This window comes from Parasteatoda tepidariorum, chromosome 1, assembly GCF_982258835.1.
Source record: "Parasteatoda tepidariorum strain Cologne lab strain chromosome 1, Ptep-v5.0, whole genome shotgun sequence".
NCBI classification, from domain to species: Eukaryota; Metazoa; Arthropoda; class Arachnida; order Araneae; family Theridiidae; genus Parasteatoda; species Parasteatoda tepidariorum.
Genome location: NC_141755.1, coordinates 87,935,977 through 87,954,188, shown reverse-complemented (window position 1 = coordinate 87,954,188; position 18,212 = coordinate 87,935,977). Strand labels below are relative to the sequence as shown.

The window sequence follows — 18,212 nt, the reverse complement described above, 5'->3', positions numbered from 1 at the left end:
ATTCACCGACCAAATTAATTCATTCCAGATTAATTCATTCATTCATAGATACATTCATGCACCGACCAGATTAACGAATGTTTTTCAATCGACTCACTGTTAAGATTTTGTGGAACAAACTATGCAGTTCAACTTAACACCTAATTTGCTAATTCGACAGCTTACAGCCACTGTTAAGCCAAGTAGATTCATTCATTCATTCACCGACCAGATTAATTCATAGATTCCAGATTACTTCATTCATTCATAGATACATTCATGCACCGACCAAATTAACGAATGTTTCTGAATCGACTCTGTTAAGATTTTGTGGAACGAGCTATGTAGTTCCAACTTAACACCTAATTTGCAAACTCGACAGCTTACAGCCACTTTTAAGCAAAGAAGATTCATCGTTTCACATAATGTTCTAAATAACAATAATGGAATCTTTATATGAAAACCACACGCCATTGAACAACCTTACATAAAACGGCTTATGAAATTAAATTCTAGAACTTTGCAGTGCCTATCGTTATTATGTTCCGTTTCTAAATATAGATCGTTATGCGCAGTAAACCTGGATATCTAATTTACGTTCCTCCATGGAGGGCTTCATAAAAAAGACCTTAAAATTCTTTTGATTTACAACCTATGGAGGGAAAGGGGGGATTATATCATCTGGGTCCTTCTCTGCTCAAATAACAAACACTTAAAAATAAAAGGTTCGAGAACTTCGAAGCTTTTTATCATCTTCTGAAAAGCGTTCCGCAGAAACTTTCACGTTTTTACGACCTCTTTATACGAAGCATGTGGTTTCATATGTACAATTATTTAAATTTCCTCTTTTCGATATTTGTCGGTAGAGTTTAGAAGAATCGCCGTTGTTATTATTGACTTTTTAAAAAAAAATCTCAAGTCACTTATTCGTTGATTTTAAGTACAATCTATTAAGCCATTAGTGTCTACAATAAATTAGGGTTGTTTCTAAAAATGCATCGCATGTTCAGACCATTTACTGATTCGAAATTAATTCGACATAATTTTTTCCAAGTATTAGTTTCTTTAAAATGTTACTGTTAGTTTTTTCTTAATTTTGTAACCCAACTTCAAAGTAATTTTTTATCATGTCAAAAAGAAAAATTCCGGATTGTTTTTAGAAATATTTTTGGTAAAAATATTTGTGAACAAATTTCGTTTCTGTGATATTAACATCGTTTTCGATTTTAATATTAAGAATTAACTTAAGATAAATTTTCATCACGTTTTTAAATTTTAATCAATTGGACTTTTTCTGGATTGATTTTAGAAATATTTTAGTAAAACTATTTGTAAAAAAAACTTGTTTCTGTGATATTAACATCGTTTTCGATTTTAAGATTAAGAATTAACTTAAGATAAATTTTCATCATGTTTTTAAATTTTAATCAATTGGACTTTTTCTGGATTGATTTTAGAAATATTTTAGTAAAACTATTTGTAAAAAAAACTTGTTTCTGTGTTATTAACATCGTTTTCGATTTTTAGATTAAGAATTAACTTAGGATAAATTTTCATCATCTTTTAAAATTTGAAGCAATTGGACTTTTTCAACTAATAATAAAAGATCCAGCTAGTTAACTTAATTTCTGTGTTGATTTCAGAACATTTAATATTATCATGTATTAATAAAAATTATTACTAGGGGGATATAGATTTAAAAAAATGACTAACAGAAACATCATATTGAAGAGCATCATGGCGAATGATTTTTTAAAACAATTCAAAGTAATTTTTTTTAATAAATTCAAACTATTTTTTAGAATTCAAACAACTTTATTGATTTTTTTAAAATTTAATCTCCTTTCTGTGAAACAAAATATACTTTTTTAAATTACATATTTTTTTTAAAAAATTACATATTTTTTTTAAAAAATTGCATATTTTTTTAAGAAATTACATATTTTTTTCAAAAAAATAACGTTTTTTTTTTTAAAAAAACGATTAAATTTTTTAAAATTACATTTTTTTAAAAATTTTAACAATGTTTGTAATTTTTAACTACTTTTTTAAAAAATTCAAACTACTTTTTTGAATTTAACCTGTTTTTTTTTTTAAATTTAGAACGATGTTTTCCGTTTTAATTACTTTAAAACTCAGCAACTTTTCTCAATAATTTACTTTTCTATGTGTTTGCTAATCATGAAAGAAATCAAATCAGGCAGTGAATCCCTAGAAAGAGCAGATGTTAATACGAACAATTTTAGAGAGGGGGGACAAAAAAACAGAACACATTAAATATGAATACGAACTTTCTGAGAACTATTTTATCGGAATGTAGCACGTCATTATTTATCTTCTTTTATAAGAACAACCTAGAAATTAAAAATGTGTTTTGTAGAATAATTAAAAAATAATACTTCCACAAAATTCGCTCTAAATGAAGGATTTAAATTGGGCGAATATTTTTTCCCGTTTTTCCTGAAAGGAAGTAAAATAAAATGTAAAATGAAATTTTTTCACTGCTTTGACGATGAGTCATTAACTCACGTATCTTAAAAAGTAGGAGAAGGAAATGAGTAAAACTGAAGGGGAAAAAAGGGAAAAACTGGGGAAAAAAAGGCCTCAACAGCCGTTACTTGACATTTTCCCTAATTAAACATACGACAAATTAAGATCTTTTTAAGCAGCAATTAGAAGGAATGGTAAAAGAACGAAAAAGTTTTTATTCTTTTACTGTCTTTCTTTCACTCAATTAACGAAATTTGCGAAACGCTAAATTAATTAATATTTAAAATTCCATAAATTAATAATTCTTTCAAAAGTACTTTTTAATTCACGGGCTCCTTAATGTTCCCTTTTCTATCCTAATTCAAGTATTTTTTTAAAAAAAATTTCTGTTTTACTTTTTTGTCACACTACTTCTTAAGTTGAGACTTAATAATTGGTCCATAAATAATGACACCAATAACAGATCGATTGTTTTTAGCCATTTTCGGTCGTTTACTTTGCCACTTAATTCCCAAGGACTCTAAACCATTTTCTTCTTTTTTTTCTTCGAATACCTGAAGAGAAATAATCTATTCTATTACTCTTGGTCATCAATAGTACAGGGGGACAAGAAATGACTTAGTCACATATACACTTTAATTATTAAAATATCGCAGCCAAATATTATCAAAAAATATTATTACCTGAAACATATGGGTTAGCAACTAAATTCTCGCTATTTCTTTAAATTTTAACAATCCGCATATCAATTAATGCTTTCGGCATGATATTTTAGATAATTCTAAAACGAATCTTTTGTTTATTTTTGGTTCGAGTTCATTTATGTTATTTTTCAGATCATTAAAATGATAGTTGTCTTAGTCTAACACTTGTCTGAGTTTTTTCAAGTTTTCTGAAAGGAAACACTTGTTTCTTTTGCCGCCACTATCAGGCAGAAAAAAACTGCAACTAAGCAAAGTTTCACCAACTTTAACTGATACGGTTTTCCGGTCGATTCTAACACTTTTCTGAGTGTTTTCAAGTTTTCCGAAGAGAAACATTTGTTTTTGCTGCTGCCACTATCAGGCAGAAAAAAAGTGCAACTAAGTAAAGTTTCACCAACTTCATCTGATGCGGCTTTCCAGTCGATTCTAACACTTATCTGAGTGTTTTCAAGTTTTCTGAAGAGAAATTTTTGTCCACTATCAGGCAGATAAAAAGTGCAACTAAGTAAAGTTTCACCAACTTCATCTGATGCGGTTTTCCAGTCGATTCTAACACTTCTCTGAGTGTTTTCAAGTTTTCCGAAGAGAAACATTTGCTTTTGCTGCTGCCACTATCAGGCAGAAAAAAAGTGCAACTAAGTAAAGTTTCACCAACTTCACCTGATGCGGTTTTTCTGTCAATTCTAACACTTGTCTGAGTGTTTTCAAGTTTTCCGAAGAGAAACATTTGTTTTTGCTGCTGCCACGCCACTATCAGGCAGAAAAAAAGTGCAACTAGGCAAAGTTTCACCAACTTCATCTGATGCGGTTTTTCTGTCAATTCTAACACTTGTCTGAGTGTTTTCAAGTTTTCTGAAGAGAAACTCTTGTTTTTGCTGTTGCCACTATCAGGCAGAAAAATAAATAAATAAATAAAAAACTTTTGCAAATATTCAAAGTTTCTCCAACTTCAACTGATGTGTTTTGAAGTCGTAGTCGGATGCTCTAACTACTATAGAAAAGGGTGTACACACACACACACACCAGTCCACGGCGAGTTAGGAAGCTTTATATATAGTAACCATCACTCTGTGTATGAAAAAAGTGAAATAGCTGAAAGGGTCCTTGTGATCGATATGTTAAGATCAGAAATGGAAATTTTTACCTCAAATACGCATCTTGTCATTACCGTCCAGTTGAGCTTGATGAAAAGCAATTGCACTAAATTTTGTATGAAAACGAGGAACAAATGTGAATACAAGTGGTTACGGCAAATTCTATTCGCCTATGAATATCGGAGTAATTGATAATTAGCGTAACAGTTCTTCACAATGGTTTTACTGCAAGATCTGTTCCCATTTTGTGCTGCATTGATTGAAGACGTTCGACATCCATGCTTCTATCGATACTAAAAGAAATCTTCACACACTCATTCCAACAATTTCATTGACAATGTCAAAAGTGTGTTGTGGCTTACTGATATAAAGTTTTTGGTAAATAAAAACTATTTATGTCTGGGCTATTAATTAATGTCACTCATGGAAGTTTGATGGCAGATAAATGTGTTTTGCTTTGTTGCGTGCCTCTATTTATTTAATGTCTTAAACACTTATTGTGCATTTTATATAAAGGGTATCCCATCTAAATAATTCAATTAGGGAATTTGTGTCGCGATTATTGCCCATACGCCAAATTTTGATGCCCCGCCGTTACGAACCCTGCCAAACACTTGAGGCCGAGCAGAAGGTGGACCCAAAGGCGCATGGTCCCGAGTCACGCATGATTTGAGCATCACTTGTCGCGTCGGATGGCAAAGGAGGTCGGGAAGATCCCGATAGGGATGCAACAAGAGTGAAACGACGTCAAAGTCGAGGCACCAAGTCTGGGTCAACAGCAGTTGAGCGTTACCCACTGAAACCCACCAAGCAGGCTCGCAAAGCGTCTTGCCCCTCCACCAAATGTTTTATTAAAATCAATTAAAACAAAATTGAATTCAAACGAGACTCAGCTCGCAATACAAATTTCTTGAGGTGGTGTTACATAGGTTGAGTATCGCCCTAGGGCTCACAATTCCGGAACATTCTCTGGAGCTAAGTGTGGTATCTGGTCCGTCTTGGGATTAGTCCCTTCGCCCACTGAATCGAGGGGCATCTCTGTTGGTGAGCACAATGATTTGTGTTGAGACTCAAATGGAATCTCGTATGGCATGTACTCCCATGGCATGTACTCGCCTGTTGCACCCATAACATTTCAGCGGCCTCAGGTATTCACTGGCCTTATAGGAGTGCCAACCAAGGGTGACACGTCCTGTTTTAATTATTCTCGAGGATCGAGCCTAAGGACCCAGTAAGTGCCTTTTCTTCCACTGATTGAGAATAAGGTCTCTATGTCTGCTTCTTCGAATTCTTTATTTGCTTCCTTTAGTTTGGATGAGAGTTCCTATTTTTCATAAGCCTCTTCAATTCCGCACAAAATCAGTAATGGCCTCCATCTCTTGACCACCTGGCAGTCAAAATTATTACTCAATTCGGTGTTGTTAATAAATTCGCTAGCTATTTTTAGAGTGTCACTTTTCTTTTCGAGTTTTATGAGAGCTCCTCCATTTTTAGTCTTTATAAATAACTCAATAAGTACACAATTTATTAAAATTTACAAATCAATTATCCGATGACATCCCTGTTCAACGTTTTTCTGTCTGATTTTTTTCACTTGATTCGTAGGCAATTAATATCCATTGATATACTGAAAATGTAAACCTTAAATAATACATTTCGGTGATTGAAAATTTGAAAATAAATCGCCCAAAGTTAGAGACAACCTATATTAATAATTGCACTTTTTTAGGCGTTGGATCCATTTTTGGGGATTTCCGTAAATATCTTATTTATGCAGGAAGAAAATTAACAACAACATTACGTAAAAATTATAGAGTGATACTTGATATGTTATGAAACTCATGGAAAGTAAGATAAACAACGCATGAAAAATTGTCGGCAGTTATGAAAATTCACGTATTGTTATGATTATTATGATGAAACTGGATTATTATGATTATTTCTGATACGGGAGATAGAAAAAAAAGTTTCTTGAATTTTAAATTTATGGAAATAAATTTCTGAAGTAGAAAAAAAAAGGAATGGAAAAAAAATGCATAGGTAAAAAATTCCATCATTTTATAGATACTGGACGATGTTTTTACAATTTAAAAAAATAAAATCAAACAATAGCGGAGATTAACTTCCAAACAAAGATCACGGAGATAAAAAGGGAAAGAGTTCACCTAATAAAAGTTTCGATTTTTGTTCAAAAATTTAAGATGGCCGAAGGGGCCTCCCTGTGTGGAGTATTCTTTATTTATATTTTCCCGGCAAATCGTTTAGGCCTTCCACAGTCTCCTGGAACAATGCGCGCAGATAAGCTACAAAAAAGTTCCAGGAGTCTTTGTTTGTTTCTTTTTTCCTATGTGTACATATACAAGAGATGGAGGAAAAAAAAGGAAGAGTGTCAGCCGGGGCTTTTTAAACTGGGGCGGCGGTCGACTAAAAGCAAAATTCTGTCTCAGTAATAGAAAAACTGCATACCCCCTGGGGGTCACCCCTTCATAAATCATTCCAACAATGGACTTAGAACCGACTGAGAAAGGATTTCGGATTCGTGACTGAGTCAGGAGCTACAAACTTCGTCCGAAGAAAATAAATTTTTGTTGTTGTCGCCCGTGTTTTTGTAGCGCGAAGAAACTAATGAAACTACCCCTGTCGCTTTAAGAATCTTATTTTTATTAAACAATAATCCCTCCACTTAAAAAAAAAATAATGTTTAATAAATTCAGAGGCAAGTAAGGTAATGTAATAAAAGGAAAAGACAATATTTAAATAATAATAAAACAATAAAACTTGGCTTTTTTTCAATTTAAAAGGGGGGCAAAAATATAGTCTTTTGTAAAGAATTCTTCTCTATATAACGTAACAGTCTAAAACTATTTCTAACTGTGTTGTCTGCGCATTCTTGTACTAGACTAGAACAATTATACGATTGAAAGTTTAATTAAAAAAGAAGATCCATGTTTCTTTGTTATCAGCATAAAATTACATCAAAACACGCACTCGATCAAAATACCCTAAATTTGAAATTTATTACAGCTCTGAGGATTTTTACATTTATAGTGATTGAATTCAAACCGTGAATGAGCTGATAAGATCAAATAATTTTTCGACTTTTAGAAGAAAAAAAGTAAAGAAACAAAGAAAGAAATAGAAGAAAAAGGCCCAGTTAAGATTTAAAAAAATTAACAGAATTTATACGATTTAAGATTTATCAACTTTTGGACTTTTTTGATAACACTGGGGAAAATTTTTATCATTGTTTTCTGTTGCGTGATATTTTTTAACTGATATTGATTATTTTCAAGTCACTGATTTCAAATCTGCATCGGTTTTTCTTTTTAAGCCTCAATTTTTTTAAATGACATTTTTTAGTCTCCGACCGGCCTGTGTAGGGGTTAGGGAACTGCCCTTGCTTCAGAAAGGTTCTGGGTTCGAATCCCGGGCAAGGCATGGAATTTCTTTCATTTTCTGTACTATTTGTCTTTACTGTGGGAGCAACGTGGGCCCACCTAATATGGTGCCCCTGAAACAGTGGCCAACATATCTTCCCTTCAGATGCCTGTATGATACCTAGGTGGGTCATTCTAAAAGGTGAGCATTGGAAGAAAAAAAAAATCTTTTTTAGTCGCAATGTACAAGTTTAAAAACGTTATATATAAAATAAGGTCACATGTTGCGAGAAACTTCTAGGGGAGTTAGGACACATAAAAAAGGATTAAAATTGCATAGGAACCCATACTCGGAAATTTCGTCCTACACCACTAGGGGCTCTTCCTCTATTATGAGCAGTTTCTTCATACGCTTCTGAACAGGTCATAATAGGGACTAGCCACGTTCGACGACATTTCCGAGCATTGGCTCCTATGCAGTTTTAATCCTCATGATCTGCACGAGCACCCCTAGAATTTTGTCGGAACATTTATGTTAAAGTCTTCTAACTCGTGCATTACGATAAAAATAAACTAAAGATGTAATTTTTTTTGGAGAAAAAATCTATAGCTTTGAGTTAAAAACTAATTTCAGTTTCGAAACTCCCACACCCGAATTAGGCAAGATCAAGTATTTGTATAAATGCAACAAAAAAATTGTTCCCCAATGTAATAAATTTATTACTGAAATGCTAAATATTTCTATTTAAAGAGCCGATCCACGTGTGAAACTTGATAGGTATGCATTGAAATCAAATCAAATAAAAGAAAATGATTTAATATGAACCACAAATTTCTAGTCTCAAAATATGATTTACATTTAATTTTTAAAAAAATCCCTCATAATTAATTTGCGTTTACTGGTTTAAAATTCAGGAAATTTCAAAAACCGGTTAGCAGCACTTTATATATATTATTAAAAATCTTTGCTCAGGTTGAATTCAATCTCTGCATTTCGAGCCGTTGTGGCTCAGGGGATAGAGCACTCGCCTCCCAATGAGATGAACAGGGTTCGAATCCCGGTGATAGCTGGTCGATTCGGATTTCGCACCCGGCTCGCACTGACCACAGTGCTTACGTAAAATATTATCAATGATAGAAGGATCATTTGATAGAATCCTCCTGTCGTCGAGCTGACCGTGGGAAGTTTTCGTGGTTTTCCTCTCCATGTAACGAAAATGTAGATTAGTTTCATCAAAGAGTTCTTCACGAAGGCAAATTCGGAACCCGGCTTGCACCGACCACAGTGCTGACGTAAAATATCCTCAGGTGAAGACGAATCACGGGATCGAGCTCTCTCGTCGTCAAACTGACCATGGGAGGTTTTCGTGGTTTTCCTCTCCGTATAACGCAAATGCGGGTTAGTTTCATCAAATTAAGGCAAATTTCTCCCAATACTTGACATTAAGCAAATCTCTCCAAATACTTGATTCAGGAGTTCCCTTGTCTTCTGGATTAGGTTCAAAATTACAAGGCTATGGAATTGAGCATTAGTAATCGTAAACCCGAAATTGAGGTCGGCTGTTCAACGACTGTTATAAAATAAAATATAAAATCTCTGCATTTGTTGAGCATATAAGTATACCAATTTTCAACTCTTTCTTATTACATCTAAGTTAAAAGCTTAAGAATCGCAATGTGTTGCCACAAGTAAGAAATAAATATCCTCGTGTCTGTCCACACGATGTATGTGCCCCCTCCTCAAACTACCCCCCCCCCCGCACTTATCGGAAAAAAGGAGGGGCATAAAAAAAATAGAAATAAAACATCTCTCTCTAGTACTTTAAATTAAAAGTCTTTTTGAGAACAAATAATTTTTCAGAACATGGAAGCTGTAACTTTTTGTTAAGTTTTTTTTCTCCCTCGTCTTTTTTTTTTTTCCTTTTGAAGCCGGTTTTAGTTCCAGGATATAATTTGACTCCCTGTAGTTTTACGAGAAAACAGGAGCAAAGAGAGAGGGAGAGAGGAGGGAGTGCAAAATTATTTAATTTTGTTCCTTTTATAAGGAAAAATATGGAACGTTTTTAAGAAAAAGGGGACTCAATCAAGCAAGGCTGTTGCATTGAAATGAGACGCGTGACCTGACGGGATCACATTTACATATTCGAAATAAAGTGGAACTTCGGTGACAGTTTCGATTTAACGAAATGAATAAAAGATAGTTAAATTGATAGTTGAATTAAGATAGTTTAAATGAGATATTAATGTTAGTTCAGTAAAGAGAGTTGAAATAAAGTTTAGAGTTAGTTAAGTTTTAATAAGTTTCACCTTGAAAAAGAAAAAGCGTAAAATTTTAATTTTCGTTCATCAGCATGTGTGTCATACCGAAAATAAAAATTTATTTACGAATAATTTCAAAAGTTTATCGATTCAATTTATTAAAATTTTTTTTTTTTTTTTTTTTTTGGATTTAAGTTTGAAATTTTTACCTACGAGAAGTCTTCATAAAAATTTAAATATTTTTTTTCCCTCAATAGTCAAAAAAACTTAAAATTTACTGTTTAATGCGATAGAGCAGTGGTTCCTAAAAATTATTTTGCGGAATCCTAGGATTTCGTGGAAAGGTCGCATAGATTTATTTTGCCACTCATAATTTTGGAAACCTTTATTTATATTTATTTTTCTTTTTTTTTAATATGCTGTTTGTTTTCGTGAAATTATTTAAGTAAAAATGCTAGAGAAGAAGAAAAAAAAAGAATGAATAAAAAAAACAATTATGTGCCTTTAAAAAAAATTATATTAACATTTCCAATTCATTATCCGTTTAATGCGATAGAGCAGTGGTACCCAAAAAATATTATGCGGAATCCTAGGATTTCGTGGAAAGGTCGCAAGGATTTATTTTGCCACTTATAATTTTGGTAACCTTTAATTATATTTATTTTCTTATTTTTTTATATATTTTGTTTGTTTTCATGAAATTACTTAAGTAAAAATGCTAGAAACAATGAATAAAAAAAATTATATGCATTTAAAAAAATTACATTATGCATTTCCAATTCAACTTTTCACTTCAAACTAAAATTTAAATTCAACAATAAAGAAACATGTTTGTTTTGAAAATTTTTCTTCACTTTTATTTTAACACATTCTATAATTAAGCTTATTTTACTTGTTATCAATTTATGCATACGTTACTGTGAATGCCCGGAATTGGTGGTAGTTGAATTCCACCGGTGAATGTTGACATTTACATAATCGGTGAATGTTGACATTCACATTCTCCTCGAAGACGAATTTCTCCCAATACTTGACCTAGGAGTTCCCTTGTCTTCTGGATTGGGTTTAAAATTACGGAGTTGAACAAGGTTACGGAGTTGAACAATAATAGTCGTAAACCCACAATTGGGTCTGCTGTCCAAAGATGGTTATAAAAATTACATAGTCGCTTTGGTAATTGTCCGAAATATATACTACGTCTAGTTAAGTGCCACTGCCTGGTATACATTTGCCAGGTATACCCTACACTGATGTATTTTTAAGGTTCAATGCTACTTCCCGGTATACAATACATCAATGTATCTTTAGATCATGTGCCACTGTCTAGTATGTATTTAACCGGTACTTCGAACACTGATGTTTCTCCTAATCTATCTTCAGCAGATTTTGAAATATCGAATAAATGTAATAATATTAACTAATAAATTAATATAAGATCGGATATAACTAATATTTTTGACATTCACGAAAGCGACTATGTGATTGTTGACATTCACCAGTGAAAGTCGACATTCTCTCGATTTTGGTCATTCTCGGAACTAACATTGAGGAAACGTTGAAAAAATTTTGTTTTCACATTTTCAAAATAATTAGTAGTCTTTTAGCAAGTATGTTCACAAACTGTTATTGAACTTTATAATGTCGGGGTTCTGCTGGATGAAAGTCAATCATTTAGACCCTCCCAGTTTGCGAACCACTCTGAATTTGGGAATTTTTACCCTTTCACTTCCATTTAAAGAACTAGAACTGAGATAATTTCTACTCTCTCGCACCCTTATGGATGGTGTTTACAATATAAATGTAAACAACAATCTCGAGCTTTACTTCCGGTTAGAAAGTATACAGCTGCTTACTACAGCTTATTCTGCGAAGCGATATTTTCAAACAGATAATTTTGATTTTAATGAAATAAATAAATTATATAATTTCTGAGCTCAAATCCGTTGCATTTCATGAGATAATAATGATATTAAGTAATTCTGGTGAGTTTGAAGTGAAAATTGGTTTTAGTTATTTATAGATGTATTGTTTAAAAAAATGTGACATGGGTACTAGATTAAAAAGAACTCTCTTTTTTTGGCAGTTCTGATTTGGGTTCATTTTAATTGTTTATTACTGTTTGTTCTTGGTGCAAGCCATGCACCACCATGCGTTAGTGGTAGTATATTGTTCGAGCAGCGGATTAAGTTCATTTTACAAGTTATCATTTAGGTTAATAATTCGAAGTTTGTATATTTTTAACAAGGTAAGAAGTGTTTTTAATGATTCTTTTTTTCTTCTTATTACAATTCTTACGCCTTGAAATGACAGGTTTTTAAATGACGACACATACAACGATTCTTCTTTTAAACAAAAATTATAAATCAGGTAGCAAGTACAATTATACCAGAAATACTTCTCAAGATAGCCTAAAAACACAATGATCACGTTGTAAGCCAAATGACTTCTAAACACGCCGAAAACAGTAATCCATAAGTATAGGGAGCCAAGAGCTTGCAGCGCTCCCTAGTGTAGAAAACACCATCCATATTCACACAAATTATCTGAAAATTCTATATCTACTCGGAAAATTTTTTAAAAAAAATTGTTCCACACTAGTTGAAATCTAACATTTGTAAAAAGATAATGAAAATTTACGAAAAAGAAAACACATCTATCTAATCTTAGTGGGATTTCTATTACAGTATAAAAATGGACAATAATTTAAAAAAAGAATAATAAAAACATTTTTAAACAAGCCTTAACGATGAGACACACAATTTTAAGTTTAAATGCTTCCTCCGAAGAAAAAAATATATTTCAAAATGATTTTATATTTAGAAGGAAAATATATCGTTTGGAAATGAAGGTGAAAGGGGAAAACACCTTTTAATCCAAGATTTTCTAAAATATGTATTTGTGAAAGTGTCAACAGCGTTAAGATACCCTTCAGCAATTCTCAATAGAATCGTTTGCTTTTAAAACTTGTTGCCAGATTTTTTTCCCCACCTTCTAAACCCTTACGAAGAAAAAGAAGTTACTGTATCTTAGAAACCAATAAATAGAACAAGGAATGAAAGAGCTTCTGTATCGAAATAGAAGCAGAAAAACGTTTGAGACTGAATGTACGAATTCGTGTTCGAATTTTCTGAAAAGAGTTCACTATCTACCTCTTTTCCCCGAATAAAATGACATTGCCCCCCTCCCCGATTTTTACCACATGGTTTCACTTATTTATTCTTCGAAATAGTGACAGAGCCGAATTTATTCCCTATAGAAGAATAAGAAGAAAGGGAAAAGAGGGAAGAAATAAGGTATAAGGTGTGTTTCGCTTTAGTGACAGGGAAAAAGTTTGACGTTGATAAACGTAGGCGCATACATAAGAGGGGGAAAAAAAAGTTTGTTTTCGACGAGTGTTAGTAACGTTATATGTGCATGAAAAAGCAAAAGAAGAAAAAAATGCATACATTTTAAAAGCAAATTCCAATACTTGCGTCTCTAGAAAAGCATGAATCAAATCCGCATTACTTCAGTGTATGAAAAAGAAAAGGATTTCTTATAAATAAAGTTTCATATTATCCTGCTTAACCCTTTCTCAAAGTAAATTATTTTAATTAAAATAAGCTTAAGAAAATTTGGATAACTTACAAATTGGAATAACTTACGATAATAATAACTTACGATAAGCGAACTTGGAATACCTTACGATAAGCAAACTTGGAATACCTTACGATATGCAAACCAGGAATACCTTACGATATGCAAACCTGGAATACCTTACGATATGCAAACCTGGAATACCTTACGATATGCAAACCTGGATTACCTTACGATAAGCAAACCAGGAATGCCTTACGATAAGCAAACTTGGAATACCTTGTGATAAGCAAGCCTGGAATATCTTACCATATATAAAACTGGAATAACTTACGATAAGCGAACTTGGAATACCTTACGATATGCAAACCTGGATAACCTTACGATAAGCAAACCAGGAATATCTTACGATAAGCAAACTTGGAATACCTTACGATAAGCAAACCTGCATGAACAGTTCGACGATGTTTGCAGCGGCATGGACTGTCAGCACGGTGACCATGGCTTTGGCTACCCTTGACGCTACATCACAGGCAGGAATGTCTCCAACGGTGTGATCAACGACGAACCTGGATGCAGGAATGACATGACGTCATCTTTTCAGACGAATCCAGGTTCTGTATACAGCATCGTGGTGGCTGCTTCCGTGTTTGGCAACATCGTGGAGAACGCCCATTGGCAGCTTGCATTCGACATCGTCATACTGGACCATCACCTGGAGTAATGGTGTGGGGTGCCATTGGATACACGTCTCGATCACCTCCTGTTCGCATTGCCGGCGCTTTGAACAGCAGCCGTTACATTTTTGATGTGCTAGGACCAGTTTCTCTGCCTTATCTTCGAGGCCTCCATAACGCTGCTTTTCAGCAGGACAATGCGCGACCCCATGTTGTCCGTACTGTCCTGACTTTCCTTGACACAGAACATGTTCGCCTGTTCCCTTGGCCAGCACGTTCTGATGATCTCTCACCAATTGAAAACGTCTGGTAAATGGTTACCGAATGACTGGCACGCCATCACTCGTCAGTCACTACGGTCGATGAATCGTGGCATAATGTTGAAACTGCATAGAATGCTGTACCCGTCCATGCTATCCAATCTCTGTTCGACTCGATGCCTAGGAGAATAACTGCTGTTATTGCTGCCAGGGGAGGCTGTTCTGAGTACTGATTCCTAAGGATCTATGTATCCAAATATCCTGAAAATTTAATCAATTGTTCTTCCAACTATAATGTATGTGCCCAATAAATATCATTCTGTTCTTTGCATTCCTTCCTGGTGTAGCAATTTTATGGCCAGTAGTATATATATATTAGTTGCTCTTGTTCCTGATCATGAACGCTCTTATAGTAAGTTTGCAGCTGGCTATTTTGGTTTATCTTAATGTCCGTAATTATAAAGTAACCCGATACATTATTATTATTAATATATTTAGCTTTTTGTTCAAATCTTAAAATTCACACCAGTTCATATTAACTTGAAGACATTACCAGTTCATATTAACAATAGCTAATATCATTGATTTTCATAAACACCACCTGCACATCATATCGAATTTTTGTTTATTTTTAAAAGTAGTTCCCCGCAAAGTAATAATATGCATGAACTTTCCAATCCCAAGTAACGAATTTTTAAATTCTTATGCAAATATTCATCGACATATCTGATAATAATTTGTAAAAAAATTATGAAACAGAATAAATTAATTTAATAATAGTAAATTCAATGTATTTTCATCTCCGTAAATTGCAATAAAAAGCACTTTATTTCTACACATGCAATTTAACCTTATTTGTTTGTGTCTTGCAGGCTGCTTAAGCCTTCGGATGCTGAGCCTGGATGTACCAACTGCAGTAATGCGGGGTGAATCTATATGGTTGAACTGCACACTAGACTTAGAATCAGACGAACTGTACTCCGTCAAGTGGTACAAAAATGATGTAGAGTTCTACAGGTACCTCCCCAGGGACAACCCCAAAGGACAAAAATATGATTTACCCGGCGTCTATCTACAGGTAGGTTTCATTTAAGAATTATAAATGGCAAATTAAAAATGCAACTTCTCCGTGTAAAAGAACTAACCACTTTATGAATAGCTTCAATGGCTTGTTAGTTAAATACATAGCAACTGTTAATTGAATATGAAACAAGTATAAAAAAATTTTTAAGTCAATTCCTCCTTAGGTCAACAAAGAATTTTATTTTAGTTACTTTTTGTTAAATAATTAAAATTTTTTCTCCCATATGAAACTAACATTGATTAATTAAATTTAATTAGTGAATTAGTATTTGATAAAACTGTATGAACTTCAAGTATCATCCAGTACAAGATGTAAAAAAAAAATGTATTTGAACTTTAATGTATGAATAAAAATTATTTTATTAACGATTGAAAATTTGAACAAACTGTATAAATATATGTATGGAAAGTTTGAAATAATAGTAAGAATTGAAAAAAAAAACAACGTGATGTTCTTTATAAAATTTATCTCACACAGCGAATATAAAATAATTAAATATTTAAATGTGCGAAATAAACTATTTTTTTGTTCAAATAGAGCTATGAGTTAGAAAATATCACTGATTATTATTATTAAAATATGTGAAAAGCTGAATCGCTTATAGTAAAATTAATAAATAATTTGTGCAAAACAGGCAATTCATGTTTGTTTCTGTTTTCTTTTTTTTTCTTAAATAAATGTTAATTTTCTAAAATTATTCATTGTCAACTTCTTTAAATTATCCAGTATAATTACCTTGCACCCATCCATTTTCGGGCCCATCCTTGGTAACTAACAAATGAAACGCACTTCAGTACTGCAATAAGAACGCGCTTCAGTACTGCAGTAAGAATGTAAAACCCCTCAATTTATGCATTACCTCAATTTGCTCTTTGGCAATCTGGCAATCTTGTTACGAAAATATTTTAAATCATTCTTGAAAAATTTCCCGTTCATGTAAGTTCATTTGAATTCGCTACTTGCTTTATAGATTTCGTTTCATGTGTTATTCTGCTTTTTTTTAATATTTTATTTTCTGTTTTTACGTGATATTTTTACTTAATGTGTTCTATTTTATTTGTTGTAAAATTTTTGTAAAAAAAATTTTTTTAGTGCTCCTCACACTATTGTATTGATATATTTTGCTTTGGCTATATTGATACAATATTAGAAAGCACTCCTTTTTGCGGATATACTCGTGTGAGCTGATGAAAAGACTATTATCTTTTATTTTCCAGATTTGTATAAATTTTTTTCCTTTTTTGGGGGACTTTTTTCGGTTTCATATTATTTTTATTATTATTTTTCTCCCCCCCTTTTTTTCCATTGTTCTGTAATTTTTTCCCTACTTTTTTAACTTTATATATATATATATATATATATATATATATATATATATATATATATATATATATATATATATATATATATATATATATATATATATATATATATATATATATATATACAGTGCACTCCCGATTATCCAGGTTAATCACCGAGACAGTTCGTACGGACAACCGAAAAACACGGATAATCCAAAAACTCTTTTTATTCAATATCAGTACAAAAAATATTAAAATTACTGACATTTGCATGCATAACATCAAACTAGGAATTTTCCTTATTAAAAAATGTGTAATGCGTCTTCGCCATATATCGATACACAAATTTTACGAACCGCAGTAATGTCACCGTAATCAAATCCTCCCATATAATCTAATAAAGTTTCCACAGAGCAGCAGAATGAGAAATTGTATTTCATTCATTTACTACATCTTCTGCATCAGTTACTATCATCACTATTTGATTTAACAACATAACGATGTCTTCATCAGTCAAATACTGGAAGCCAGGCTCACATGCATCACTTTGAAACCAATCTTCTAAATTTTCTTCATCAAGGCTTGTTCGAGAATACTGTTATATTTTTCTTGAACATCTGAAGAGGATTGTTCATCAAGCGGTATGATCTTTCTTCAAGATCGTGATAACGTAGACGGTTTTACCTTTGACGATGCTGCTGATATTCCATATACTGCAATCCAATAACGAATATTGCTTCCAAAAATTTGGCAGTGTTATAACTTCATGAATCAAATTTTTTTAATCTTGAAAATGTTTCTCTTTATATTTTTTGTGTGACTCCGGAATGAGCACGGATAATCCGCAAACCGGATAATCCGCGCACGGATAATCGAGAGTGCACTATATATATATATATATATATATATTGACCATTTTCTTGCGGTCGGGTATAAGGACATCAATGGTCTAAAAAATGTGTTTTCGAGAAAAAAATTTCGGGGTACACATAGTGGTAGTGTCATTCTGGTAGTGTCATTCAAAAATTAAGAATTCGAGTACTTACTGATTTTTCTGGATCTTAAAACATAGAACGCATCGTTTTTAGATATTACGGCACCTTTCACGGAATGTTCGAAAATCCTAGAATGGTCTAACCCTTTCAAACTCCTTTTAATAACAAAAATATGTTTTTTCTTCTCGTTTCATCAGCATATTATAAAAAGTACAAGGAAAGTAAATTTAGATATATTAGATTTAGCATATTGAATAATTTATCATAATTTGTTTTGAACATAAAATAGAGGAAGTGATATCCGAGTTAAATTCATCATGGCAAAAAAAAAAAAAAGGCCAATCAGTTATGGCGACGTGCAACAAAAAGAGCTACAAGTTAATTAACAAATCAACCTAACCAAGTCATGTAAA

At 32.6% G+C, this 18,212-nt stretch overlaps 1 protein-coding gene across 2 annotated transcripts in view; it reads left to right on the top strand.

The window, feature by feature from the left end:
* The window catches only part of LOC107457459 (uncharacterized), a 216,734-nt gene that overhangs the window by 139,553 nt on the left and 58,969 nt on the right, over positions 1 to 18,212 (top strand). For both annotated transcript variants that reach the window (XM_043042732.3, XM_043042733.3), the window contains exon 2: positions 15,289 to 15,494. In XM_043042732.3, coding sequence (XP_042898666.1) covers positions 15,289 to 15,494 — 206 coding nt within the window. The remainder of the gene's footprint in view (positions 1 to 15,288; positions 15,495 to 18,212) is intronic.